At 41.5% G+C, this 27,958-nt stretch overlaps 3 protein-coding genes across 17 annotated transcripts; 1 reads left to right on the forward strand and 2 right to left on the reverse strand.

Moving 5' to 3' along the window:
* Window positions 1-2,194: 2,194 nt before the first annotated feature.
* LOC4343144 (uncharacterized) lies at window positions 2,195-7,367 on the reverse strand. 8 transcript variants are annotated; one of them, XR_010742586.1, is made up of 10 exons: window positions 7,243-7,367; window positions 7,035-7,163; window positions 6,862-6,901; window positions 5,198-5,273; window positions 4,931-5,125; window positions 4,629-4,838; window positions 3,357-3,748; window positions 3,216-3,263; window positions 3,040-3,116; window positions 2,274-2,607 (listed from the first exon to the last, which is right to left on the reverse strand). XR_010742586.1 is itself a non-coding variant. In XM_015792123.3 (8 exons), the coding sequence occupies exons 1-7, from the start codon at window positions 7,283-7,285 to the stop codon at window positions 3,395-3,397; spliced, it is 1,047 nt and encodes a 348-aa protein (XP_015647609.1). In that variant the 5' UTR covers window positions 7,286-7,367; the 3' UTR covers window positions 2,195-3,263; window positions 3,357-3,394. The 8 variants fall into 8 exon arrangements, 2 of the variants coding, with proteins under 2 accessions (XP_015647609.1, XP_025882821.1); XR_003243469.2 differs by having other exon boundaries at window positions 2,274-2,829; XR_010742585.1 differs by having other exon boundaries at window positions 3,040-3,263.
* Window positions 7,368-9,123: 1,756 nt separating this feature from the next.
* Window positions 9,124-14,685, reverse strand: LOC4343145 (phosphatidylinositol/phosphatidylcholine transfer protein SFH11). Of its 3 annotated transcripts, none has more exons than XM_015790169.3 (13): window positions 14,058-14,685; window positions 13,017-13,244; window positions 12,743-12,842; window positions 12,299-12,565; window positions 11,874-11,951; window positions 11,190-11,291; window positions 11,047-11,096; window positions 10,870-10,978; window positions 10,688-10,765; window positions 10,115-10,189; window positions 9,788-9,886; window positions 9,624-9,694; window positions 9,124-9,530 (listed from the first exon to the last, which is right to left on the reverse strand). In XM_015790169.3, the coding sequence occupies exons 2-13, from the start codon at window positions 13,193-13,195 to the stop codon at window positions 9,482-9,484; spliced, it is 1,257 nt and encodes a 418-aa protein (XP_015645655.1). In that variant the 5' UTR covers window positions 13,196-13,244; window positions 14,058-14,685; the 3' UTR covers window positions 9,124-9,481. The 3 variants fall into 3 exon arrangements, with proteins under 3 accessions (XP_015645655.1, XP_015645657.1, XP_015645656.1); XM_015790171.3 differs by having other exon boundaries at window positions 9,778-9,886; XM_015790170.3 differs by having other exon boundaries at window positions 13,017-13,239; window positions 14,058-14,193.
* A 2,515-nt stretch (window positions 14,686-17,200) lies between these two features.
* LOC4343146 (endo-1,4-beta-xylanase 1) lies at window positions 17,201-24,501 on the forward strand. Of its 6 annotated transcripts, none has more exons than XM_066312460.1 (11): window positions 17,340-17,515; window positions 17,610-18,089; window positions 18,643-19,007; window positions 19,083-19,224; window positions 19,572-19,936; window positions 20,014-20,173; window positions 20,579-20,916; window positions 21,018-21,195; window positions 21,334-21,867; window positions 22,056-23,108; window positions 23,433-24,501. In XM_066312460.1, exons 2-11 carry the CDS (start codon window positions 17,982-17,984, stop codon window positions 23,685-23,687), a joined length of 3,498 nt encoding a protein of 1,165 aa, XP_066168557.1. In that variant the 5' UTR covers window positions 17,340-17,515; window positions 17,610-17,981; the 3' UTR covers window positions 23,688-24,501. The 6 variants fall into 6 exon arrangements, with proteins under 6 accessions (XP_025882741.1, XP_066168557.1, XP_066168560.1 ...); XM_066312463.1 differs by lacking the exon at window positions 23,433-24,501 and having other exon boundaries at window positions 17,610-17,829; window positions 17,900-18,089; window positions 22,056-23,333; XM_066312461.1 differs by lacking the exon at window positions 17,340-17,515 and having other exon boundaries at window positions 17,685-17,829; window positions 17,900-18,089.
* Window positions 24,502-27,958: the final 3,457 nt, after the last annotated feature.

The following is a 27,958-nucleotide window of genomic DNA, read 5'->3' on the forward strand; positions in this document are numbered from 1 at the left end:
GGCAACAATCGATTAGTGGAACCAAGATATATATATGCATTCTCCTGGACAGATTCGCTAAGGCGGTAACCAAGAACGTTACGTGTGTACACAGGAACAGCCTGAACAGCTCGCACGCATGCAAGCGCCCACGTCTCGACCCGTCCAGCCCACCGCCTTCTTTAACCACTTCACCGAGCGATGAATCCTCCCAAGCTCGCTCGCTCGCTCGATCGTTTACTAACTATACTTGCGGGAGATGTCGTCGCTTCTGCTGGTGGGTCCAAGGATGAGCGCCCGGTTCCTCGCCGCGGTGGCGCCGGCCAGCAGCGCGCGGCCCAGGGGCGGAGCTAAAGAAAAGATGAGGGGCTTCCTGACTTTCTCTTTATAATATAATACCGGTATGTATAATTCTGAAGTGATATTGTACTAAAGTGATATTGTACTAAATAGTTGTGTACCCAATACATATAAGAAACATATCTCTAATTGATGTCAATATACAACAAGAAAATGCATAGAAAAATGAAAAATATACGTACCATAATGAAGAAACCATCTTATAACTAGCCACTTGCTGTCATCCTACTCCCCTCCGTTCAATGCAAGCAACAAACACTAACTTAATCAATAATCATGGGTTATGGATAGTCTAGCAAAATTAAAAGAGGGGACCAACGGGACTTGACTTATCGATTGGATTTTGATGCTGCGGCCTGCAGTGGTGGAGTTGGTGGCGAACAGTGAACTGCTGGCCGATGTTGGGCATGGTAGGAGTAGGCGATACCGGCGGCCAGCGGCAGGCACGGCAAGGGCACTAGGGCAGGCCGCACTGCCGCACGTGTCCAGGGCTGATCCAGGCGATAGGGGCAGCCGATGTCGCCACGTCGGGCATAATCAGGGATAGATCTAGACGGCGAGAGACTGAAAGGTGAGGGACGAGTCGCGCGTTTTGTGGAAGACGGAACAATGCCGCTCTGATTTCTGGTCGCCGATTCGCTACCCTGGCTCCCTGATTCGTCGTCACGCGCGCATGAATCGATCAAAACACGTGCGATGCGACTCCTCATCTCCTCTCAGCTGGGCCTTCTCCACCAATAAAGAAATCTATGGGCTGGCCGACCGGGCCTTGTCGAGTGGAAGTTTTAGGCTAGACAATGGAGAAAGGTTCCTTGGTTTGGGCTAGAGGGGTGCCCATGTGGTAGAGATATAGGGGTTACAAGATATTTCGAATTTTGGGCCGGGTTCCTGGGCACCCCCCTGGGCCTATTGGGCTCTGCCCCTGGCGCGGCCGATGGGGACGGTGGCGAAGGGCACCACCCGCGCCGCCGTGCACGGCTCGCGCTCGCCGGCCACGACCACCCTCCATGTAAGTACTCCCTCCGTACTCGTAAAGGAAGTCGTTTAGGACAGCCACGGTCTCCAAAGCACAACTTTGACTTCTTTTTTCTATAAAAATATTTATTGAAAAGTGATATATGTAACTTTTATGAAAGTATTTTTCAAGACAAATCTATTCATATAATTTTTAAATTTTTAAACTTAATAACTTGAGAGTTATTCATGATTTATATTCTCAAGATTTAACTTAAACATTGTCTTAAACGACTTACTTTATGATGAGTATGGATGGAGTATACGTAGACGTAGTCGCGCGCGCGTCTCAGCTACTTAATTTTAGCTGTCGCTTCAGTTCGTTTGCTGCTGAGGCATATATATGCAGAACAAGGAGGAGGTGGAAACGGCGGTGGAGAGAGGTCGGGAGCAGAAGCACAAGGCGAGGGAGGAAGTGGAGGACAAGGTGGACGCCAGCATCGCCGACCACCGCCAGCCAACGACCAAATAAAATGATCATCCGAGACTTGATCTGTGTTCTTTGTACTATTATTAGTAGCTTGTAAATACACGGACCCAGGAATAAGTAATCTTATGGATTTATAGCTTGTAAATACACGGACCCAGGAATAAGTAGTCGTATGGATTTACGAACCCAGGAATAAGTAAATCTTATGGATTTGTTACATACACAAAATACACGATGACAACAATATTTGTTTCAAGTTACCGACGTTTCGACATTAATCTGAGCCGTGGGGAGAAATCTGGACGAGCACGCCAAGAGCGGCATCTGATGGTGCAGTATTTCAGTCTCCAGCATACGTCGCCGCAGGTCGCCAGACTCTATGTCTATCATTCATGGACATGATCGTGCAGATGCATATCTCAATTGCTCCATGATTTATTTCAAGTATCGAGAGAAATCAAGTGTTATTTTTTCCTCTTTAAACATACAATTATTCTCGTTCCTCGTTCAACAGATCCATTCTATGATTTCAAGTCTCAATAGAAATTAAGTGTTCCTTTCTCCTCATACCATACAATTATCCTCATTCCTAATTCTACAGATGCACAGGTCATTGTTCTATGATTTCAAGTCTCAACAGAAACTAATTGTTCCTTTGTTCTCTTAACATAACAGTTATTATGAGAGGAAGGCAGAGGTTACCGTTCAAGAACAACGATTTTTTTTGGGTGTATCCTGCAAAGCATGTTTCGGAAATGCTTTCTTGAAGAAATCATCATTTGCTATGAGATCCCCACCCTCGCACCAGATGACATACATGCAAGCTACGCAAAACAGATCAAGCAGTACATGATTGAATTGTAATGTGAAACGATCATAATAACATCAGTTGACCTTATGTTGACATGATGAAACCAAGCAAGGCAACTGAAGCCAAACATTCGGCAGATCTATCATCAGTCATAACGAAAGCACTGTGATTCGAGAGAGAATAAACTGTCCATGAGCACTGAATCTTTAGGAAAGAAGACGCTGGTTCTTAAGTCCTGCAGTTTTTAACTCAAAATGTTGCATAAATGTCGCAAGAAATTGAATGAAACCTAGCGAATGACTTGGAAATTAGGGCAAAAATCGAACCTAGCATGAAGGCAACTAAACATAACCATATCCAAAATGTTCGTGTAATTTTCATAAAGGGGAATATGGCAAGATAGGTAACATGCAACACATGACATAGCACACTAATGATCAGTTACCTTTAATAGGGCTGAACCTGAACGTGTCTGCATATCCAGATTTGCAGTCCAATACTAGCGTTGTTGTACGCTTTCAGCTTTATTAGACTAATTTTCAGTTTCAAATGTTGAAACAAAACCTCACTGTATGTTAATATAGGTAACTCAAAATACTAGGAAAGGTAAACAATACCTACCTGATATTTTTTCCCCTCTAAAAGGAAGACTGTAGGGTCCCAACAGAGCTGTTACAGCAGAACAGAGATTCAACAAGCGCAACACATCGCAAAACTCATTTGTACAACAGGTTAAATGGCGAAAGGGACATAATGGTCTACCTCATGAGTTTTAACTCGGAATAAAACTATCTATATGTTCACTGATCTGGGCCATGCCTGCTTGGAGAACGAGACCTGCTCCTCACTCTACTCCTGTCCTTTCTCATGTCATCACTCCTATATCGGTGTCTGTCTCTTTCAGAATCCCTACCATTTCTGTAGGAACTGCTTCTATATTCTGATCCTCTATCTCTGTGATCATGAGACCTTTCTCTTCCACGATTGCGGTCATAGTAACGATCACGGTCATAGTCACGATCCCCAGACTTCTCTCTTCTAGAACCACCGTCCCTGCCTCCAACATCATACTCTTTTTCCCTCTGTTTCCTACGTTCTTCTGCTTTCTTCTCCCTTGCAATCCTCTCTTCGTCTCTTGCCTTCTCTTTTGCAGCCTGAACAGAAAAGCAATCATATAATAAATTAGAACAACAGTACAATATCCATCAACCCATGTGCCTGCATGGGCTAGTGATTTCGTAAATGTTATTATGTTTAAATCCATCAAAACAATCCCACCATTTCATAATAGTTGTCTAAGCCCATCATATGCATAAAACAAGTGGACAGAAAATATAAGAAAGTTCCAAGTACGTCCAAACACCCTTTGAAAATGGCATGTAGCACTCAAACAAGAGTTAAATGAGAATATTGGAACTAAATTTCTTTGAAAGCTAAACATTGCGTAATGTAAGTTCAGAAAAATTGCAGTATTTTCGTTATACCTCATAAATACACATCATGATAATACCTTTCAGGTGTGTTGGACTAAAAACATGAAAAATATTCCATCTATAGCACAACAATTTGGCTTGTACCAATAAATACCGCAAGATAACTGCACCTTCCAAATGTACCACAAAATTGGATCAAAGTCAACAGAGACAGACGGCGCTTCTTCTCAAAAGACGAAATTGCCCTGGCAACCCCATGCATCAGCCGCAATTTCCGTCCCGAGAAGTAGCAACATCATCCCAGTCCACTTCCATCCAGTTATGCTGCATTTTTGGAAGGAATTGGGCCACATTATGGTATACAGTGAAGGTGGAATAGTTTTGCAGTACTTATTGGTAGTGGCCAAATATTTGTGCTACAGATAGAATTTTCTCAAATCAGAAAATATCAAAGAATAATAGTTTTATTATTTCTAGGAGCATATTCTGACAAAAAAAGCGGCAAAAATCACATATTCTAATATGGAGACTTCTAGAGGAGCCTCCAATTAGTAAACATACAAATATAAACATTAGTACTTCTATTGAAATGATACTTCACCTTGTGTTCAGCTAGAAAATCTCTGACCAAACCATAGCCAATATGTTGTTTCCCAGTCACATGGGATTGTGTCCTCTCAAGAACATCATCTGCAACTAAGAATGATCCACATATTTCACAAAGTTCCATCTTCTTCTCTTGTGGAAGCATAGCCACTTTATTATCTGCTTGATTCGTTAAAGCTGTCTTCTCAGCATTTAGAAGTTCAACCTGCAATCCAAAAATAAAGAGACAGGTACACCAGTTAGTGAAGAAGCATTTGACAGAAGTACACAATCAAAATGGATCTTTAATGACAGTACCTTCCTCATAAGTGCCTCAGCTTCATCTACTTTACCAGCTTCACCAAGCTCCTCAATTTGCTCCAACAGCTTCTTGACCTTTTCTTCTATAATTGAAAGCTGCTCAGATGTTTTCCCTATGACGGGAGGTGGCACAGCAACATCTTGAGCCAACCTTTCTCGACCACGCCTTATTTTTCTATCCAAATCTATAACCTGCAATAGAAAAAAGATATTAAATACTCTAGTTATCGGAATTTGCAAAGCAAGTCTGCAACTACAACTTACCAGTTTCTCACATTGTTGAGCAAGTTCCGCCTCAAACCTTCGCATGTGAGTTTCACGCCTGGGAGAACTCTCAAAGCTGCACTTGCCCAGAGAAAAAAAAATTAAATGCATAAATTGCTCTCCCTATATCAGATAGGTACACGACAGAACAACTGAGCTGGACTGATTATTCAAAATAGGTTATGGGAATGCGCAAGACCCATTTGGCAGGTTAGGCAAGGCAGATTAGGAATAAACAGATAAGTTCCGATAGTAAATTAGAGGTAGAGATGTGGACTGGTTTCCTATAATGTTACAGATTAGTTCCTTGGATGTCAAGTCAGTCCTCCCTATATATAAAGGGACAGACCAGCAGTCAAAAAGATGTTCTTGGTTCAACATATTCTATTAAAAGAAGTCATAAATTGGGCGTAATACAGCATACATTTAATGTTATTGACCAAAATAACTTTGATAACCCTCATCCCAATATTCATAACGACGCAAGCAGGCTGGGTGCATCTAGTACATGTTGCAAACCAATGATGTCATTCCAAAATAATTTGTTTATGTCTGATTGAGAAAAGGTATATCCCTTTCACCCTCGCCATGTGATGCTTATGTGACTGCATAGGAAACAATATTCCCTGCACTGACCTACACGAACAATATTCCCCATAAACAAATTATGCTCATTCTGGACAATTATTGTGTGTATCCTGCAGATATATCTTAATAAAGGATCTTCAAAAACGTATAAGATAAAACTAGGTTGGTCCGGAACTAGCGGCAACAATTAAGCGATCCTGATTTCCACAGTCACAGATAGCACTTCTAAACGTCCTGATTTCCACTTAATTCGAACTATGCGGTCACATTAACGAATAAAAGCCCATGCACAAACTTAAAACAAGAACATGTCCATATAACGTAACTTGTTAAAGAACTCTTTTGTACAGTAGTACGAAAGTCAAAGTTATATGCAGGAAAAAGTAGAATATCCATTCCTATGCATCAAAGTTGTTGAGAAGCGGCATGCACAGACTCCCTCTGCCCAAAAGAAATTAGTGTTCCACCTATGAATTAGTTAACAAAATTAGCTGCTGTAAGATGTATAGGTATATTCCTACATTGCTCTTCTCAATATGCATTTAACCTTGCATTTCTATCAGCTGAACAAGTTTCTCCCAAAATTACAAGATTTTTTTTCTGCCATGTTGTTTTTATTGAGAACACATCTTTTAAGATGTAAAGCTTCTTATGTGTAATACATCTGGAACTGGATGCTTCTTCAGACACTACGTAGAGTGCCGTGGCATCAGTATTCACATACAAGACATGGTGTGATGCAAGTAATCCAGCATCTTAGTTCTCAATAGCAAGGTGCATGAAGAAATCACAACAGGAAACATGCAGGGAAACTGAAAGTACAACATACCAGCTCAACGGAAACGCGGAAGGCCGAAATCCTCATTCCTCAATACTAAACAAAACCTAGTCGCGCAATGATATAAATAACATCTTATAGCGCAAAAGCATCAATTATCTATACCATTTAGGTGTAAGCATACATTATGGTACCATTTTTTTTCTCATAACAATAATCACCTTTCCCCCATACTAATGGGCGCAGGTTTAGCACCAAAACCTAGATAATTCTGAGGGGGGCGAGAATCGGGCCTTACCTCTCCTTAAGCTTCAGATCATGGATCTTCATGCACGGCCCTGCAATCACCAAAACCGAACAACAAATCAAGCAACCAAAACACAACACAACACACCGGCCGAACCACGAAACCACGCAAAATCGATCCAACCAGAAGACGGAAACCGAGCCAAAAGGGGTTGGGGATTATACCGAGGTTGCTCTTGGTGTTGACGAAGAGGTCGTGGGGGCAGAAGCGGGCCATGAAGGCGGCGCACACGTCCGGGTCGTCCCACCTCACCTCCTTGTGCGCCTTCCTCTCCTCCTCCGTCAGGTCGCGGGCTGCGCAGAGGAGAAAAGGGAGCGGTCAGGCTAGGGTTAGGGTTTCCGCGGGAGGGGGAGACTGGGTGGGTGGGTGTACCTGTGCCCATGAGCTCGTCGAGGAGAGCTCGCTGCGCATCCATGGCGTTGGAGGGAGGCGGCGCGGCGCGGCAGGGGGGAGAAACCTTAGCCGGCTGCTATGTTTCCCTTCGGTTTTGGGATTTTGGTTCGATCCGGTTGGGACTTGGGAGATGTAAATAGAGAACCCTAACCTGGTTAGGCTGCCCCTCTTTTAAAAGGGTAATTTGGTGATTTTTGTGAAAACTGTATTTTTTTTCTAAGTATATCCCAATCTCAAAACTTTTATGTTGGAATTTTAATATTGATGGGTGATTTATATGGTACCCATATATGTACTTGGACATCGAATGCCTCTCTCCTCTTCGAAGCTCCACATCGATATCCGTATTAATTTTTTTCTCAACCAAATTTTTGTTTATATTATCCGTATAAACCAGTATCACTTTAATGCTACTATCTAATTTCTTTCCCTTACATATATATTTACTTATGCACACAGATATCACTTAAACTTTACGTCCGTTGCATGGGTGATGCATGGCATTGCTGATATCCATATATAGCTAGAAGTAAAATCCACCACAAATACGACAAATCAGATGTCTGATGCATCTCTGCACGTCAGATCCTCCACATGTGGGCTCCTCTTAGCTATTACTGTCACTCGTTTTTACGTTCCCATTCTTTTCTTTGTCCACAAGTTTCATTTTGCGTTTTTGCGTTCCCATCATTTTCTTTGTCCACAAGTTTCATTTAGCGTTTTTGCGTTCCCATCATTTTCTTTGTCCAGGGTACGTTTGGATCCGAGGCTAGATTATTTCTAGCCTTGCTCAACCAGGTTTGATGTTGGTAGAGCAATAAAATTTCTAGCTTTGCTAGGTGAGAGAAGTCACTTAAGGCAAGAAAGTCCTTGCCTAGGGAGGAGAACATAATTGGCTGTCCTCCAACGGCAAGCATAGGACTCAGGCATTGAGGCCCATGTAATAGCGAACAAACGTTAAGCCTAGCAAAACAACCAACTAGATAGCTTGCTCCTGTGGCTATAGCCTAGGTGAGCTAGTATGCTATTGCCTAGCTAAGCAAGTTGTTCAAAAGAATCAAACGTTCCCTTAGATGCTCCATATATCTCTCTCCCACTCCAGCTGCACTCCCTATTGCTTGGGTCAAACATGGCATTGTTAAGGTACATCTAGAATCGATCGCCTCTTCCTCCTACTAGAAACAAGGCTAGCATGGCTCTACTCCCAATCCCAACGACCACGGGCCTATTACAGTTAGCTCATCCTAATTTACAGCAAGTGACACCAAAAGATTAAGCCTTATGATAATGGTCAATATTGTTTTTTAGGGCTCCGCCTACCATGATGCTACTTGCTCACAGAACTGTAACACATGCATCTCTCATCCTACTAGTTTGATGTTAATACCGTGCCGCTTCTTGTTACCATCGTTGTTGTCCACCACTTCCTTTCCGTTCCTAAATTTTTTACATAATTGATATTGTTCGTTTATTTTTCCTACTGTTGCGAACTTGTTAGGGGAATGTTGCAACAGCAATTTATCTTTGTTGTAGCTAGGCCTGTTCAAACTCGGCCCCATCCGACTTGATCACTTGACAATGCAGCAGGTTGGGCTCGAGCTCACATTTTGCGGACGGAAACCCCCCAAAATTAAAAAAAATACTTGAAAAAGCTTGACCCATCACAAAGAGAGTGGGGAGTCGGAGCTGAGTTTTCTTGCCAATGTCAGGTATAGGCCTATATTTTTTTGGCTGGGTTGTGTTTGGGGGTTCAATTGATTGTACAACATTACTATACTTGTTCGTTTTGATTTTACTAATATATCCTCAGAGTGTTAGATGCTGTTGTAATGGGTAGGTCTTTCGCGCTCATTAAGTGACTTAGCAGGAGATGGAGAAGTAGTTTCATAAGTAACACATACAACATTTTTTCCTTCTGAAAGGATGTGGTACATACAACATTTTCCCTTCTGAAAAGATGCGTTACAAATGTACAACAGAACGCAGCATGTGTACAAAGAAGTTGCATTGCGTTTTGAAATCATCATGGTGTACGGTTGCTTTCTTAATTTGCTTCGTGTTAGATTACCAGCCAAGGGACTAACGATTAAGGAATCATTACTGAGAACTATCCGACGTGTCTATTGCTGTATTTCTTTTCTACCATGCTGCAATATTTCTACCATGCGATGCTGGTTCAAATTTTCTCGTTTCACTTCCTGCTGGAAAGCACGCAATTTCACTTCAAGATTAGGACGTTTGCTTTGTTGTCTGCATTTGCGGCCTCCCTGTGTTGAAAAAAATAGCAGATACTTAGTACATTTTAATATCCCATATGCTGTAATTAGAGAAAAGAACAAAAGTAGATGTCAGATTCTCACCGGAGGAGCTTCCTCAACTGTTCAATGTGGTTCGCAAGCTCATTCTGCTTCTGTAGTAGTGCGTGAAGGGTCTGAACATACAACATAACAACAATATTGCCATTCAGCTACTGTTGAAGATCATGTGGGTTGCAATATTTTAAGCTGAGAGTACCTTTGCTCACCTCCTGGGTCTGAGCAGAGCAATTTTCAAGTTCTTGGATCTTCTCTGAGATTTGTTCATTCACTTTATTCTGTTGAATATTTTCATTCGTATCGCCAACCTGTTCCATAGAAGTTTATCAAAAAATCGTCAACTGTCGAATTCTCCTTGCCCAAGGAAGAGTTGGACCATCTGGTTAAACCGTTAAACTACTAAGTTGAAATGCATACACAGTCAAATCATAGCAGAAAAAACTTGTGATATTTTATCAGTTGCAGCGTTCAAAGTATTGATTGAATTCTATTAGTACAGAAACAAAAATCAATGAAGGGAAAGGAAAACATCAGACCTGGTTATCCTTCAACAACATGCCAAGAGTACGTTTCCAGCCAGAAATGGGATGCAATTTTCCTACAGAAGGCTCCTGCAATTAAATATCAAGAATACATAACTGTTCCTTTACAACAGGAATGGCGGAGAAGAGAGAGACATAGTGCAGAGTCATGACAGAACTAAGGAAAGAAAGCTCCTGTTAACAAAAATAATATGTTTATTTTTCTTTCGGTATGGCATTTAGAAATGAAAACAAGAAAGAACCAAATGAAGATGACATGGGTAGATAAAATGAGAAGTGATGAATTTTATTTTTCTCCCTAAACTGTCCTATTTTAGGTGGACACTTAGCACACAAATCCCACAGACAGGCTGCCAATTTATTACAACAAAATTGGCCAATAGATATATTATATAAAATTAGAGATTAATAATCGAATAAACCTGAAATGTTTAATCCATAAAAAGGAAAAACTGCAAAGCATAGCAGTGCCATACTAGTGAGTGCCGACCAAACACAAATAGGACACACCCTGCTAAAGCCAACGTGCAAAAGACAACAAGAACTGGGCATCTCAACCCTTAATACCTGGTGACCTGGAAAGTTTTCGCAGGCAACTGTAGTACTTATCTCATCGAAAGATTTCTGACCTTTACCAAACACTCCCTAGGAAAAAAAAATATGCTTCAGGAATCAAAATGATATACTTCTTGCAGTTTCAGCGCCCCAAAAAAATTCAAAGAACTATAAAAAGAAGCACCATACCTCACCTTAGAAGCTTGAGAAATTTCCTGGTCAGTCCAAGGTCCTTTATCTTGGAGCAAGCATCCTCCAGTTGCAGAACAAGTACATGTTCCCCCTAAGAAGTCTGGTAAATTACTGCAGAAAGGAGCAAACATTCAATCTGTGATATACGCAAATTTTGCTTAAAATTTTAAGCATTTTACCTTGGGTCAACTGCTTCTAGTATTGTACTAAGATAATTGGTCCCTAAAACCTAACAAGAAGGATATAAGTGAGAAAAAAATATTCAATCTATTTGTCCAACAATAAGTAGCACATGAAGAAAGGGCATGCAGACATGCAGTACCTGAATCTTTGCTAAAGTTCTTGCCTCCATGCATGCTTTTAATACTTTCCACAGTGCTCTAAATCCAGCACCAGCATTGATTATGTATAATTGATTTAATGTCTGTATCAGAAGCAAGACCACATAAATAGAGAGTGGAAACTACTGACTGCTGTGAGGCAAGAAAATAGATCAGTAGCTATATGATGAAAGTGAAGGTACAAAAATGTCTCCAATGAAATTCCTTACTACGTTGATACATGACACCATATAGCCAAACAGGAGTGATTAATGGCTTTGAACATATGCAATAACTTTGTCATTTCTTATTCTAGAATTCACACTGTAGCAGAGCACACGGGTGCTAGAGGACATATATAGTGGGTATTATTTCTGCTCTATCAGACATGTTATTGACCAACCTTATCAGTGTGTTTTGTTTACATTTATTTGTTTGAACTGAAAGATATAGCAATATTACTTTTTTTTTTAACCAAAGAACATTAGTGGAGTCCCCTACATATAATTTTATACTGTTATATAAGAGGGAAGAGTAATTTACAAAGCAATATCACATTTTGCAAATAATAACCATGAACATCTGGATATATTGAACTAACTCCTGCATGCATATTGTCTAAAACTTTCACTTATAATATCATAAGAGACAGATAAGACGTTGAAGTTTAGACATGGCATACAAACCTCTGGATAGTAATTGCTGTCTATCTTTTGAATCTCTATGAACAGGTCCCTTCCAGATTTTGAAAAGTTATTCATACCCTGAATTTGGAGTAAAGACAATGAACTTAGTACAGTAAAAACATAACTTCAACATATGCCAATGAGAGCACTTCAAACAAACAGATTAGATGTATGGAAGTTCCCTGCAAATATTATTGTTCCATGAATGTGAATTTCTATTCCAGCTATGAATGTGTAATTGAAATACAACCTTACAAGTCGTACAGCAATGGCCTTAAGGAAGGACCAAGGTACAGTGCAACCATTGCAATTCTGCTTTCAAGACATATTTGGTCCTCAGTTTTACAGAATAAGAAATGGTAGTTCTGTCAATTGTATTAATGTAGAATAGTAGGTGGAAAGTACTTCGTGTAGCAATAACGTACCAATCCTTTCACATCAAATATGGCTGTTGTAGAGCCTATGTGCTTCTTAGCCACAAGGGAGCAAGCTGGATATCTCAAGGATAAAGTTTTCTCTTGTTCTGATATATGATACTTTACATATCGATCAGTGCTAGATACTTGCATGAGCTTATTGAGATCAACCAAGCCAATCCTTTCGATATACAATGGCCTGCCAAATCTATCAACTCCATGAAATCCATGAGGATAGCATCTTTTTACAGCATCGTACTCTTCAAATTTAAAATCCTGTAACATAGAAAAATCATTTACTCTTAATATTTCAACAATATTACATAATATCGTGGCATTCCATGATTCAATTTTCATGGATAACAAAGTAGAAGGATACAGGAATATTTTAAGCATCAGTCTTGGACAACCTTTACCTGTACAGAAAAATAAAAAACACTAAGCACATCGTACCTTTGCAATGGCATCAACAGCACATTCTTCACGCCATTTTAGCATATTTAAAAACATTTCTTTTGCCTTTACTATGTTAAATCCTCTCATTTTCAGAAAGCTGCATGATGAAGAAAGCAATCAGATAAAGCTCATCCTCAATGAAAAAGCAGAATACATCAGAGCTAAGAGAATGGAGGTGTAAAATATCTTCTTTTAGTTACAAAGATGGATAACTCTAGTGCAGTAACTGTGTACACGACAAAGTTTCTGGATAGGAAACAAATTTGCATACCGTAGTAGGACATGATAGTCATCAAACTTCTCGGGAAGCTGGTTGTTTGCAAGAAGCAACTCCCTCAAGGATTGCACATATTGCTCTTCCTTCTGGTCATAAATACCATCAACAATATTCCGAGAAAGTTTGGTCTTACTGTTCCTCCTAATTAACCGGTCAATAGATTTGAAGCTCATCTTTGATATGATCAGTTTTTCTTGTCAACTTGCCGGAGAAACCACTAAGCTTCAATTGGAAAGTTAGTAAAGTTAGTCCTAACATTATGATAGCCAGCCCTCATAAAAGAGTGAGACACACTGTTTTCGTGGAGAATACTTATTTAATTATAAAAGGGTGGATGATGACGGAAGATTTCGATAAGTAACTTTTTTAGGACAAATGATGAAGATACCCAATTACTACAATGCTAGCTATTGACTAGACAAGTTATTATAGGCTTGTAATTATAGGCAGCAAATGTTTGGAAAGTAAGATTCAAGCGCACTAAGAAGAAATCCAATGTCATTGCAGTGATCTCTGTTTGCCCTGCAAGGTCCCCTAACCTGAATGTAAAAATAGGTAGCAGATACAAGCACAACAATAAATGATTAGATATACATTTCATTTTTTTACTCTTTGTAAGTGAGGCTTCCTTTTATTTAAATATTAATCTGGGCCGCACCACAAATAATGTCATAATTTTGCACACGACTCCACTTCTGCAAGGTTCTCCTGATGCTTATTGGCGTGGCTACAATTTAAGGCAACAATGCAAGTGAGAGAGAAAAATTGTAGGTGTGACTTGGTGATTACTGACTAGCAACCAAAAACATCCCCTTGATGAGCATGTACATACAATTCCGCTAAACCCAGAGCTACTATGTATCGATACATACATGATACATCATGTTTGCGCTAAGTTTGAAGTGCCAAGAACCAGCAAACAGGACAGTTGGGACACCGGTTTGTCGAGCTGTGAGATTCCGGCAGCATGAACGGAACAAGAACACGGACTAGAGGAAAATGAAGGCTGTTGGGGGCATGAATCGATGAACATACCTAAAGTTTTGAATACAAGGGCGTGGTACGGCCTGATGTATAACCAATCCTGATCCTCCTCCGCCTCTGTCCTAGGGGAGATATAATAAAAACGAAGTCTTAAGGTTTCTTGCCGTTGCGGCACTCCGTCGAACACATGATGGGCATAGCCCAGTCAGATTGCTTCCGCAGGCGGCGATAGGGTGCGCAGAGAATCTCCCGCCGTCCGCACCAAGATGGCGCGCGGGGGAAGAAGCAAAAACCTGAGGCGGCGGTATGCTCCTCTTCCATTCCATCACGTGGCGGTGGCCCGCACCGCGCCTCGGCGGCAAAAGGGAAGAGAAAAAGGCGGGGGGCAGCAGCGGCGGTGGCGGTGGAGAATGATGCAAGCAAGCAACGCAATATGCAGAAGGAAGGGGATCCTCGATCCTTTCCCGCCGCTCGGAAGCAATGGCGCGGATGGTGGTGGTTTTGCCCCGCGATTCGGTCAATGCGACGGGCTCCGGCAATGGCCCGCGAGCTCGCCAGCAAGCCGGCAGACGCGGGCGCGGCGGAGAGGACGGGCTCCGGCTACGAGGCCGCCGGCGAGGGGCAACCGGCAAGGCAGGCGTGTACTTGACAGACTGTTGTTTTTATTATTTTTCCTTCTAATCTCTGTTACTACGGCTGCAAATTTTGTACCCCCTCCGATTCTAATCTCTGTTGAGATTAAACTTTTATAATTTGAACTACCAAAACTTTAAAAAATATTTAGTTTAAAATCATTAAAACAATATAAGATTTATCTTAAAAAGTATAATATAAGTAGAAGTGTACAATGGAGAAACGTCAAGAATTTATGAAAGCGGATGCAGTAATTGGTACTTTTATCAAAATTGTTCTACAAAATAGTGGTATATTCTTAGAAAAAAATATTCTAATGAGGAATAATTTAATTTTTTGTCACTTCAGAGAGAGCTTATTGTGACCGGGATTAAACAGATTTGACAAACAGTGGCAATGAGCCAACGTTGAAGTTATATTGGCGACAACCTTACTCCAATCCGTACCACTACACACCGATGGGTTCCATTGAAGAGGATTTAGACTCTATTCGCAATAGTTGTTCCCAACTTTCCGCACGTAGCTTTTCAAGCTGCTAAACGGTGTGTTTTTTACGTAAAGTTTCTACATGAAAGTTGCTTAAAAAACATATTGATCTATTTTTTAAAAAAAATAGCAAATACTTAATTAATCATATGTTAATAGACCGTTCCGTATTTCGTGCGTACTGTTTGGGTAGGGATGTTTGGGTAGGGAACCAACTCTTGCACAGAGCCTTAGCCGGTCCAGTTCATGGGATTGGCACTAATATGTTATATGTTGATGCCATACAGTTAAATGTTACTCCCAAGTTTCTTATTAGAAGTCATTTGACTTTTTCTTTTACTCAAAGTTCTTTAGATTTGATTAAATTTATAGAAAAAATTAGCAACGTCTACAATACCAAATTAGTTTTATTGAATTTAACATTGAATATATTTTTATGAATGTATATTTTGTATTGAAAATGTTATTATATTTTTTATAAATTTGGTCAAACTTAAAGAAGTTTTACTAAAAAAAATCAAATAACTTATAATATGAAACGCGTGGAGTAGTAACATATTGGTCCATTTTAAAATTTTAGCAAGAATTCCCTTGTAAATATGTTTTCATAGAAGAATTTAAGATGTGAAAGTTTCATATTAGAGATTAGCCTTGAAACAGAGTGGATCACATAAAATCCCAGGTGTTATAGTTATTTTTTTACGGGAAAATAGTAGGAGGCTCCTACTGCGTGTTATAATTAAATTGCATAAAACCATATTTTTTTGCACGTGATACACCAGACAATTTTGGTAATATAAGTTCATAAAACAACACCTCTAACCAATTTTAACTTGCTAACTTATAAATAGAAAAAAAATGTTTTACTAAGATAGCTAGATTTCTTATATAAGATTCTTTTTTCTTGCCGCTATTTATGCAGCATGCTCCTTTTCTTTTCTAAGTAGATGAATACCCTATCACGTTGCTGTGGGAAATTAAGTTGCATAATATGTATAGATAAGGTGCAATATACTCCCTCTGTTCCACTATGTTTGACGTCCTAGGATGGTTGAAGCAAATTATGTTTAGGTGAAAATGACCATGTTGCTCCCAATCTATTACTTACAGTTAATTATTTCAAACCAAAGAGTACACATGCCACTCCTGTCATACAAGGAATATTTCATGTCTACAATTAACTAATGAATGATTTGTCCCGACAATAAGGCAGCAAAACATACACCTATTTTGAGTTCACTAGCGGCAAAAACACTCCCATTACATGGGGCACAATTATCCAGCAGACCCATGAATTCAAAATACATGGTGGATGCTACTTTTGCCGCCAATGGGTGCCCCTCTATTCCCTACAAATCCTTAAGGAGGCAGTCAACCAGCCGCTTGCCATTCCATTCATCAACCTGTAAAGCAACTCCATGTCCACATATCACAATGACGGTAGATTTAAACAAACTAGCACATGAAGAGGAAGATGGATGGGGTTTACCTGACCTTAGTAAAACACAAGTCAATATAGAGGAAGAAGGAAGGCATGCTGGGGCTATACATCCTTTTGATCTCACCTTGAGAAAGCTTTTGATCTTTAACATAGAAACTGTAAAAGAACAAGAACACGATAGATGAGAAATGGGGAAGAAGAGAAAACAAGAGAGGATAAGGTAGTGCTTGGGAGGAAAATTCGCGTGGAGCAGAAACATTCGAAAGTATACTAGACAACTCCACTCCTATGCGTTTTATTTCAAGTACATTTTTGCATTAGTATTTTTGATGACAGGAGAGTTTAAGCGTTAAATTTTTTGGGACATTTTCTACCTGATAAAGCGACGTCCCTTCTGGGACGGAGGGCAAGGGCGAATCTACAGTAGAAGGACCGGTGTCAGGTGACATCGACGATTTTCGGTAAAACCTATAGCAAAACTGTTTATCCATATGTTATAACACTATGATCTAAGTATAATTAGTAATTTAGTATACTATGATACCGATAGATACGTTATGACATAATCGATTTTCTGATCCGTCAACGATGGAGAGTGTGCTTAAAAGTTAAAGCTCGCCGGACCGACCAAATCGCCATGAACACGTACAGGTCTGTACCTTTTGCCGGTACTTTGCACAGGAACACATTTTGCTCAGAAAGAAGGAAAGGTGGTAGTACTACGTGTCAGGTCCATGGAAAACAAAAAAGGGATGGTCAACTCCACTCCACTCACTCCACGGTCCAATTTACGCACCTCCCCCACCTCGGCGAGTCGCGACGCTTCCGATTCGATCGGTTCGCGTTCCCCGGCGTCGGACAGACAGCCTTCACGTCGTCTACACGTCGACGCCTCAGCTTCTCCTCCCCACCCCGCCACTCCCCGCCGGCCGCCGGTCTTCTCCGCGAGGTAAACCCCACTCGCGAGACTCTCTCTCTCTCTCTCTCTCGCTCCTATTTTGACTGGCTTGGGTGCCCACGGGGTGTTCGGCGTTATGCCGCAGAGGAGAGATTCTTCGATTCCCTCGTCGCCAGCGGTTTCGCGTTGCCGCGTTCGTCTCCTTGGCATCTGATCCTATTCCCCTCTCCGCGCACGTCGGGTTTCCCCCCCGTGGACAACGCAACCGACCGACCAAGCTGCGGACAGCGCCGTCTCTGCTGTCTCTCTCTGTATGCTTCCCTTCCTCCTCAAGCTGGGCCTCGGTGGTCGGTGGTTAGGTGAAGGTAAACCACCGGCTTTCTCACGCGCCTTTCTTTCTGTTCATTTCCTTGGGGTTTAATTCTTGGTTGCCAGCGAGCCCGGTAGGCAGTAGTCCACCCACCGGCAGGTTCTTGCTCCTCCTCCTCAGCCGCTGCCGGATTTGAGATGAGATGAGATGAGGAGGCGCTGGGGGTGCCTCTCCTCCCTGTGCCGCCCTCGCCGGGGTGGACGCGCGGCGGCGGCCCCGCTCCCGCAGCCAGATCCACCGCGTCTCGAGTCCAAGGTATCTATATATCATCCGTAGCTACTAGCTAGTGCCTTTGTTTCTTTCCAACTTCCAAGGGTAAATGAGTTTTGCTAGTTCTCTGACCTGGAAGGATCCAGGATAGTTTTGCTTGGTGGTGCCATCCCTTGCTGATTGACTGCGTACCAACCGCAAAGGGCGCAAGGAATGTTTAGTCAGGGCGTGTTTACAGTGTGATTGATGAAAAATGGTGGTGGAGATCCTACCAATAAGAAATGGAATTATCTTTTAATTTCATGGTTGGAATTTTGATTGTTTGCAAGATATATAGTCCTAAGAGTTAAATTTCAAGGTTGGAATGCAAGATATGTATAGTTGTAGAGTTTGACATTGTAGGAAAGGATGAACTAGATACCACTAAAAAACATACAGATCCAGTGATACACACTAATATGGTTTGAGACCTATAGTTCCACGAGTCCCTAACAATCTACATGTGTGATAGGATGTTAGCTGTCCATGAATTTCAGTTCCTCTCCCAATGACATGGACTAGCAATGCAGAAATTTATTTATCATACAATGTTGAGCAGGAAGTAGAGGAGCACGGCGCTTCCGATAAAGTTGTCATGGAGAACATTCTGTCAAACAATGATTTTTCGGAAGGTCTACATTTGTGGCATCCTAATGGTTGCCATGGATTTGTGGCTGTTGAAGGATCAGGTTATCATCATGGAATAAGGCCTCACTCAGGGTCAAATTATGCCGTACTTACTCGTCGCACACATAATTGGCAAGGGCTTGAGCAGGACATAACAGAAAAGGTCACTGTTGGTACTGAGTACATTGTTGCTGCCCATGTCAGAGTCCATGGTGAACTCAATGAGCCTGTTGGAATTCAGGCCACTCTAAAACTTGAGGGCGATGGTTCTTCTACGAACTATCAATCAGTTGCAAGGTATTTTAACTGGAAGGTGATTTTATAGAATATTATACACCATCATGGATTTATCAGTTGAAGTTGTTTTACCAGGATCTCAGCATCAAAAGACTGTTGGGAGAAGTTGGAAGGTTCATTTGAACTAAAAACTCTACCAAGACGTTTGGTATTCTACATTGAAGGCCCCCCTCCTGGTGTAGACTTGCTCATAGATTCAGTCACCATCTCCTACAAGGTATGCTTTTAAATCTCTTTGCTTATGTTCATGTCAGAGCAATCTTGTGATATATGAATCATGCTCTAAAAGTCTGATTTAATGCTGTCTTAATATGTCCACACCATATTTCTCAGTAGTCATAGCAAAGAAGAGGAAAAATCATACACTAAGACTAATTGTGATCATGATATATTTTTCTTAACATGCCAGTACATACTACTACAGTTTTTGCTATGCGTAGTTGAGACATGTCATGTTTTTTTCCCCATCAAGCTATCAGTGGTGCTTAAAGGTTGACATTGTATTATTCGATTGGATTTGTTACTCTAAGCTACCATTTTCTAACTACTTCAGAGTTTCTGTAGAAAACAGAGCGGGCTGCATCCAAACTGGTTAGTGGAACAGAAAACATCATTTCAAATTATGATTTTTCGGAAGGCCTTCATTTGTGGAACCCTATCTGCTGTCATGCATATGTGGCATCTCAATGGTCTGGTTTCCTTGATGGTATTAGAGGGAGCTCAGGAGAAAATTATGCTGTAGTTTCGAAGAGAACTGAAAGCTGGCAAGGTCTTGAACAAGATATTACAGATAAAGTATCTGCTGGTACTGCTTATGCAGTATCAGCCTATGTTAGAGTTGATGGGAATATCCATACGAAAGTTGAAGTTAAAGCAACCTTGAGGTTGCATAACACAGATGATTCAACGCACTACAGTCCAGTTGGAAGGTACATTTCATAAAAGTTGTTCAACGATCAAATTTTTTCTCACCTCTCCTCTAATTTTTCCCTTCTTGATTTAATAGCCTGTTAGCTTCAAAAGAAAAGTGGGAGAAGATGGAAGGATCCTTTTGCTTGACAAATATGCCAAAACGTGTAGTATTCTACCTGGAAGGACCTCCTGCTGGCGTGGACCTTATCATTGATTCCGTAAATGTAACTTGCTCTGGATATCAGCAGTTAAAAGTGAGTGCTTTTCCACCAGCATTTGCTTTAACCTTTTTCTAAGAAACGTTATTAACTTTTTCTTCATGTGAATCTTGGCGTGATACATGTTTCTCGGAAGTATAATTAGGAGGCTGAGCAACTAGCTTGAATTTACTGATTATTGAATGTAGAGTGCTAAAATTCTTCTTAGCCAAAATTTATGTTTTGAACCATTGCTATTTTTCTGACCTAATGTATTCCCAAATAGGTTTTTTAGTGCAAAGGGGTAACACATAGTTGATTTTTTTTACAAATTTAAATATGTCTGCTTCTACCTTCAGTGGATTTATCTCATCATATGTTCATTCATGCTTTTCCTGCTATATAATACAAACATTGCCTTTTTAGCCGATGCTTATTACTTCTTAATCTTTCTTTCCAAAGGAAGTAAAAGTACCAAGTGGAGTTGATACCATCGTTAAGAATCCTCACTTTGACGAAGGGTTAAACAATTGGTCTGGAAGAGGATGCAATATCTGTAGGCATGAGCTTACTGCTTATGGAAATGTCAAGCCTCTAAATGGCAGCTATTTTGCTTCAGCCACTGGACGGGTCCACAATTGGAACGGTATCCAGCAAGATATCACTGGCAGGGTACAGAGAAAAGTTCTTTATGAGATAAGTTCTGCTGTCCGCATATTTGGGAGTGCCAATGATACAGAAGTCTGCGTTACTCTGTGGGTACAAGAATATGGCCGTGAGCGATATGTAAGCCTTGCAAAGTAAGTATATGCTTATTTCATTGGTTACACTTTCTGTGACAAGTGGCAGCGTTATTTTTGTAAACATAGACTGGTTTACTAACATATTCTTGTATACAAAGGAACCCGGCATCTGATAAGCAATGGACACATCTAAAAGGAAAGTTCCTCCTCCATGCCCCGTTTTCAAAAGCTGTTATTTTCGTAGAGGGGCCACCTGCAGGCATTGATATTCTTGTTGATGGCCTTGTCCTATCTCCAGCAAGAAAACTCCATGCTGCACCCCGCCCAAGAATTGAGGTTTAAACTAATTCCTTCTGACTAACATTCTTATTTAAATGATCTTGATACATGTTTAGAAGTTTATCAAATCATGATGATGGACAGTGAAATTTTGAACACCAATTCTGAATCAAGGATAATTTCTTTATACTGCAGAATGTTTCATATGGAGCTAATGTAATACATAACAGTGCTTTCAGTCATGGGCTTTCTGGGTGGAGTCCCATGGGGTCATGTCGATTGAGTATCCATACTGAATCACCCCATATGCTTTCTGCCATCTTGAAGGACCCCTCAGCTAAGCAACATATAAGAGGTTCTTATATTCTTGCCACAAACCGCACTGATGTGTGGATGGGCCCTTCCCAGTTGATAACTGACAAGCTTAGGCTGCACACCACTTACAGAGTTTCTGCTTGGGTACGTGCTGGGTCTGGAGGACATGGACGTTACCATGTAAATGTTTGTCTTGCTGTAGATCATCAGTGGGTTAATGGTGGGCAAGTAGAAGCTGATGGCGATCAATGGTATGAACTCAAAGGAGCATTCAAGCTTGAAAAGAAGCCATCCAAAGTTACTGCATATGTTCAGGGACCGCCTCCAGGTGTTGATCTCAGAGTTATGGGGTTCCAAATTTATGCTGTTGATAGAAAAGCACGTTTTGAATATCTGAAGGAGAAAACTGACAAGGTAAACTTTCCTTACTTCTTTTGTATGTTAAGATGATAAATTTATGTCTGCAGAAGCTTGAAAAGAATCTTTATTTTCTTCATGGCAATTTTAGACCAAAATTTTATTCTATAAAGTATCCATTGCTTTGCTTATAATAGTGATTGTGGGCAACATTGAAGTTACATTTCCTTCTTTTTCCCAAATAGGTAAGGAAGCGTGATGTCATCCTGAAGTTCCAGGGATCAGATGCTGCAAACCTTTTTGGTTCATCTATCAAGATACAACAGACCGAGAACAGTTTTCCATTTGGATCATGCATAGGGAGAAGTAACATTGAGAATGAGGATCTTGCTGATTTCTTCATGAAGAACTTTAATTGGGCTGTATTTGAAAATGAACTGAAGTGGTACTGGACAGAGGCTGAACAAGGGAGACTAAATTATAAAGATTCTGATGAGTTGCTTGAATTTTGCCGGAAACATAACATTCAAGTTCGTGGTCACTGCTTATTCTGGGAAGTAGAAGATTCAGTCCAGCCATGGATTCGATCATTACATGGTCACCACCTGATGGCTGCTATACAGAATCGTTTGCAAAGTCTGTTGTCAAGGTACAAAGGTCAGTTTAAACATCATGATGTAAACAACGAGATGCTTCATGGGTCTTTCTACCAAGATAGACTGGGAAATGATATTAGAGCTCACATGTTTAGGGAAGCACATAAACTTGACCCTTCAGCAGTACTCTTTGTGAACGACTACAATGTTGAAGATCGATGCGACTCAAAATCTACACCAGAAAAATTAATTGAACAGATTGTTGATCTCCAAGAAAGGGGTGCTCCAGTTGGTGGGATTGGCTTGCAAGGTCATATCACGCATCCAGTGGGTGACATCATCTGCGATTCCCTGGACAAGCTCTCCATACTGGGTCTCCCTATCTGGATCACCGAATTGGATGTCACGGCTGAGAATGAACACATCCGAGCCGATGATCTGGAGGTGTACCTTCGCGAAGCCTTTGCGCATCCTTCCGTGGAGGGGATTATCCTTTGGGGATTCTGGGAGCTGTTCATGTTCCGAGAACACGCTCACCTGGTTGATGTTGATGGAACGATCAATGAGGCTGGCAAAAGGTACATTGCACTGAAGCAAGAGTGGCTAACCAGCATTACTGGCAACGTGGATCACCATGGAGAGTTGAAGTTCAGAGGCTACCATGGGTCATACACGGTAGAAGTAGCAACGCCTTCAGGAAAGGTAACCAGATCGTTTGTTGTTGACAAGGATAACGCTGTTCAGGTGGTTACCCTGAACATTTAGCTTGTGAGATATGTTCTTATGGAGAGTGAGGTATATATATACTGCGACATGTCTTTTTGGATGATTAGAGTTTACTGTTTTCTGTCAACAATTTACCATGTATACGAACTGCTGAAATTGCTGTCATGCCACTTATTAATGCCATACTCACATTTACCTTTATCCTTTTTCTGCTGTCTCCCGATGATCTGCTCCTCCTGTCTTATACCCTTGTTAAAGGACCCAAAGTTCATACTTACATTTACCTTATCTTTTTTGAAGGACCCAAAGTTCAGAAACAGAAATCATTCAGATCAGAATTCAGAGATGGGAACAAGCTTCAATCTGTATACAAGCAGACAGCTAGACCTGCTCCCACCCTGTGTCACCACGCGCGGGCGGCACAGGAGGCGAAACCTAGCCCTGCTGCCACCCCTTTCCCCCCTTCCCCCACCTCACCGATGGAAAGCAGGGCGGCGATCCAACATGGTGGTGGTGGGGCCTAATTGCGGCGGGAGCAGACGTGGCGCCGAGTAGCATTGGCACTACAGGGGGACAGCCGGCGCGGTGCGAGGATGCTCAACTGGCGGCGGCTGTCCGCGAGAGGCCACGTGGAAGCATGCGGAGGCTGGTCGGGGGTCTCGGTGCAGCAGTGTCCACGCACTGACGGAGGATAGCCGAAGGTGGAGCAATGGAGCATTAGCTGTGGATCGACTAGGGGGCGGGAGGCGGGAGGCGGGTGTAAACCTAGCTCAGTCTTGCCAGACTAGCAACAACTGCGTTTCAAGCGCGTTTTTCCTCTTTGGGGCATTATCGAGTCGTCCCCTTTCTTTTGGTGGGGCTACTGAGTGTAAACCCTGTCTTGGTTCTCCCCGAGATCTTGACGGACAGCGGTGTCATTGCTCATCGTCGCTCTTCTCCGTGGAGATGTCATCTAGGAGGTCCTTTTGCCAAAAATTCTCTCAGACAGCTGGTGCAAGCTTTCTGAAGATATCTTGTCCTCTTGTGGCGCAATCCTACCTTTTGCAAGTTGGCCATGTTGGCTGGCCTTAGAGGAAAGAATGATCCATTCTTTTCTGTCACTCTCTCCCCCTCAATCTCAAAGGTATGGCTAGAGTTGAGTTCGGTGCTTGGCTGCGTATGGCTTGGTGTTAGGAGGTCTCGATGTAGCTTCCTTGTTGGTCTAGTGGTAACCGGTCACGCTTAGCGGCAGCGGGTACAGTGCTAATCTTCTCTTGGCTGTGTGTAGGTATTGCCGATGCGTGGTAGTGGTTTTTTTTTTATTTCTTGGCTACTGCTTTTCAGGGGTTTTCCCTACTCTATTCAATGAACCATTGTGCTGTCTGGTGGTGCTGATCGTTAAAAAAAAATAGATAGATATTTTAGAAACATTTCCTCAACAGAGCGAAGTGTGTAGGCATCGTTGTGGTTCAGCGATTTCACATGAAGGCAAAGTAATAAATAGCATATAGCGAGTCGCTAGCGGATTAGTGTCTAGGTAGCGGATTGTGGAGAGCAGGCGCTATTGCAGACGCTAAGTTTCAATAACAGAATTAAGAAAAATGACCATAAATTAAGATTGTATATCAATATTAACATCAAGTTTCACTTAAAATTTAAAATTTAGACTGCATGTTTAATTACTCCTACATTTCATAACATAAAAATTATGAAATCTCTACTATTATAAAAATTGAAGATGTTTTTGTCGGTATTTAAGTATGTTATCCATGTATGAGTCGGATTTTAAGTTCATTCGCTTTGGAAATAATACATATCCGTATTTGAGTTAGTTTTTAAGTTATTTCGCTTTTGGAAATATAGAAGTCGTCGTATATGACATCTCACTAAAAAAACTCACATGGTAACTTTAGACTATCGGACTCCTAACTGCACTCATGATTTTCTAAAAATATATGTATATCCAAGTGAATTCCCACAGTAAATTTCACCTTAATGTACTACCGACCGCATACCTTCACCCGTTGCAACGCACGGGCAACTTTTCTAGTAACATATAAATATATAAGATAAAAGAAGGTATACAATGCTAAGTTATTCTATCCATATGTGAAGCACACCGTTTAATCATTATAGCAATCCAACAAAATCAATAGCGGGCTGCTATAGCAGTCGTGAAGCGCTATAGCGGGCTGCTATAGCGGTCATGAAGTGCTATAGCGGCCGCTAAATTCTAATACGCTATTTGCAGTATGCTACATTGTAGCGGTAGCGGTAGAGGTCCACTGCCACTATAGCGGCCGCTACGAACGCTATTTATTAGCCTGCTTAAAGGACATCTGACGGTACTCCAATTGCACGTGACATATCAATGATACTAGTTTGGTGATGCACGAAGCATACACGACAATGCTATCTGATCTCCTAAAAAAAAACACAAGACTAATCGTAAATGCATAGCGAATACGTAAAATCACGGTGTTAGCAGGAAAGATTCAAGAAACATTCCACAGCCATCAGATTCTCTGGTGCGTCTCCTTTCGCTTTCGCTCCCTCTCGCAGCTCCCTCTGGCCATGTATTAACCTGGGAATGCATATTCATGGACGATTTCACACAACTGAAGCTCGCTGAATCCTCGGAGAAGGAGATGCTCCGAGGAGGTGCCTGCCCCCGCCAATGTTCAACACTGCCTCCTCCCCCATTTCTTCTCCACATGTTCTTACGGTACTCTCCGTCCCTCTGTGTGTTGCACACAAGTTGCTCGATGGAATGCTCACTCAGATACAGTATCCTTCATTCAACTTATTTTTTTATAGTAAAATGCACCAGCGGTCCTTAAACTTGTTGGGAGGTTTCATTTAGGTACATGAACTTGCAAAGCGCGCATCTAGGTCCCTAAACTTGGTTTATTGTATCATCCCGGTTCAAAGCCGCGTTTGACCGCGGTCTTGCCTACGTGGCACGCGACGTGAACGATGACATGAAATTTTTTTATTTTTTTCTCTCTTCACCACTGTGACAGCCCCTCACCTCGTGCTGCCTCTCACCACCGAGAAAAAAGAAGGAAGAAAGAGAAAAAAGAAGGAAGAAGCGAGAAAAAATATAAAAAAATTCTATGTCAACCACAGTCAAACGTGGCTTTGGACCGGGATGATACAATAAACCAAGTTTAGGGACTTCGATGTGCACTATGCAAGTTTGTGGACCTAAGTGATGTTAGTGATATGCCCTAGAGGCAATCATAGAGATGATATGTATCACATACTATGTTTACATATTTATCCGACATTGTTCCTTGAAATAGATAACTCCTTATTGGTTAATGAATATGTGATTATTTCATGAGACTCTTTATGTTGTTTATTACTATTTTTAAAGGATCCCTGATCAAATATCATATGTGGAACAAATATGTTTATATGATCAGCACATGTATTAATTGATAATCATATCTCATGGATCATGGTATAGAGATACCAAATTAATAATGTGGACACATGTTGGTGAACATGTTGTTGGATAGACCCAACATGAGACATTGCAAGAGCCATATGTGTTGTGTCATCAGTGATCTCATTGAGTGTTGGTGTTGAATCCTTAGACCTGAGATTATCATGGTTCTCAACATGTGTAGTAGCTTACTTAGGGACTGCTAAACGCTACTCCATAATTGGGTAGTTATAAAAGTAGTTTTCGGGTATGCTATGAAACATGTAGTGGGATATGAATAATCAAGATGGGATTTGCCCCTCCTATGGAGAGATATCTCTGGGCTCCTCGATGATGTAGATTATGGAAGTGCATGGCCATGCCAAAGGTGATTGAGGAGTCAATCACAAGTTATATAATCTATCAACATGTTCGAGCGAATGATTGAGCTATTAGAGAATGGCACATATCTAGCCTTGAGCTTAATCGATATTGTGAGGCAAAGGGGTTCATACAAGTATACACTAGAGGTTCAGCCGATATGATCTTTATGTATGCCCGGTGGGTCAATACGTTCTGCTAGGGGCCGCTGTTGACGCGTGGACCGAAAAGGAGTTTTCGGGTTACAGTCGAGTATATATGAACCTATAGGGTCGCACGCTTAATGGGCCGGAATAAGGGGATTGTATAGAGATCCAATATGAGCTTAATTCAGATAGGAGTCCTACGGACCTTCGAGGCCCGAGTGATTGATCCTATATATTCGTGAGGGGTGTGACCGGAGGAGGTATTGCATTACGTGAGAAACCCTAGCCGTCACTTCCCTCCCCGAGCAAAACCCTAGCCGCGCGCGGGTGCTAGCACATCTGCGCGTAGCGTTCTGTCCCTATACGTGTGGATACCGGTAGAGGCGCCGCTGGTTTGCGGTGTTGATCAGCGTGGGAGTACGGCGAGGAGAACGCACGAGAAGGAGAAGGTCGAGCCGGTGCGATTGACTACTTCCTCTATATCGACGCGCGCTACTTCGTGAGAGTTCCTTCGACTTCTCAGCGTCTTCTTCCGCTGCGCAGCGCGTCGAGCGGTAACGATTTATGATCTAATACTTGCATGGTTCCTGGTTTACGCGATAGAAAATTTTGATTTATGCTATCGTAGCCTACGCGTATCCCAACAAGTGAAACCTCCTGACAAGTTTAAGGACCACTGGTGTATTTTACTCTATTTTTTTTAATCTTTTCCTTTGTCAGCACTGCGTGGCTTGATATGGATGACAGCAACCGTGGATTTGATAGCACCATCAGAAATGGCAATGAGAAAGTCGGGATTGGTAGAGCATTGTGAAAAATATTCTGATCAGGGAAAAGAAAGGATATGCAGATTTTTTATATTTCATTAGCTGTTTTTTTTCCCTTTTGAA

The sequence above is a fragment of the Oryza sativa genome, chromosome 7, assembly GCF_034140825.1.
Source record: "Oryza sativa Japonica Group chromosome 7, ASM3414082v1".
Lineage (NCBI taxonomy): Eukaryota > Viridiplantae > Streptophyta > Magnoliopsida > Poales > Poaceae > Oryza > Oryza sativa.

Excerpts from the sequence above, each read along its gene's own strand:
- LOC4343144 (XM_015792123.3), bottom strand. The coding sequence starts at position 7,285 with ATGGATGCGCAGCGAGCTCTCCTCGACGAGCTCATGGGCACAG. Across the intron at positions 5,126-5,197 it reads CTCAACAATGTGAGAAACTG|GTTATAGATTTGGATAGAAA; the intron begins GTAAGTTGTAGT and ends TTTCTATTGCAG. Across the intron at positions 4,839-4,930 it reads CTGAGGCACTTATGAGGAAG|GTTGAACTTCTAAATGCTGA; the intron begins GTACTGTCATTA and ends TTTGGATTGCAG.
- LOC4343145 (XM_015790169.3), bottom strand. The coding sequence starts at position 13,195 with ATGAGCTTCAAATCTATTGACCGGTTAATTAGGAGGAACAGTAAGACC. Across the intron at positions 12,843-13,016 it reads GACTATCATGTCCTACTACG|CTTTCTGAAAATGAGAGGAT; the intron begins GTATGCAAATTT and ends TTCATCATGCAG. Across the intron at positions 9,531-9,623 it reads CAGTTGAGGAAGCTCCTCCG|GGAGGCCGCAAATGCAGACA; the intron begins GTGAGAATCTGA and ends TTTTCAACACAG.
- LOC4343146 (XM_026026956.2), top strand. The coding sequence starts at position 17,204 with ATGAACACGTACAGGTCTGTACCTTTTGCCGGTACTTTGCACAGGAAC. Across the intron at positions 19,937-20,013 it reads CACTACAGTCCAGTTGGAAG|CCTGTTAGCTTCAAAAGAAA; the intron begins GTACATTTCATA and ends TTGATTTAATAG. Across the intron at positions 21,868-22,055 it reads TGAAGGAGAAAACTGACAAG|GTAAGGAAGCGTGATGTCAT; the intron begins GTAAACTTTCCT and ends TTTCCCAAATAG.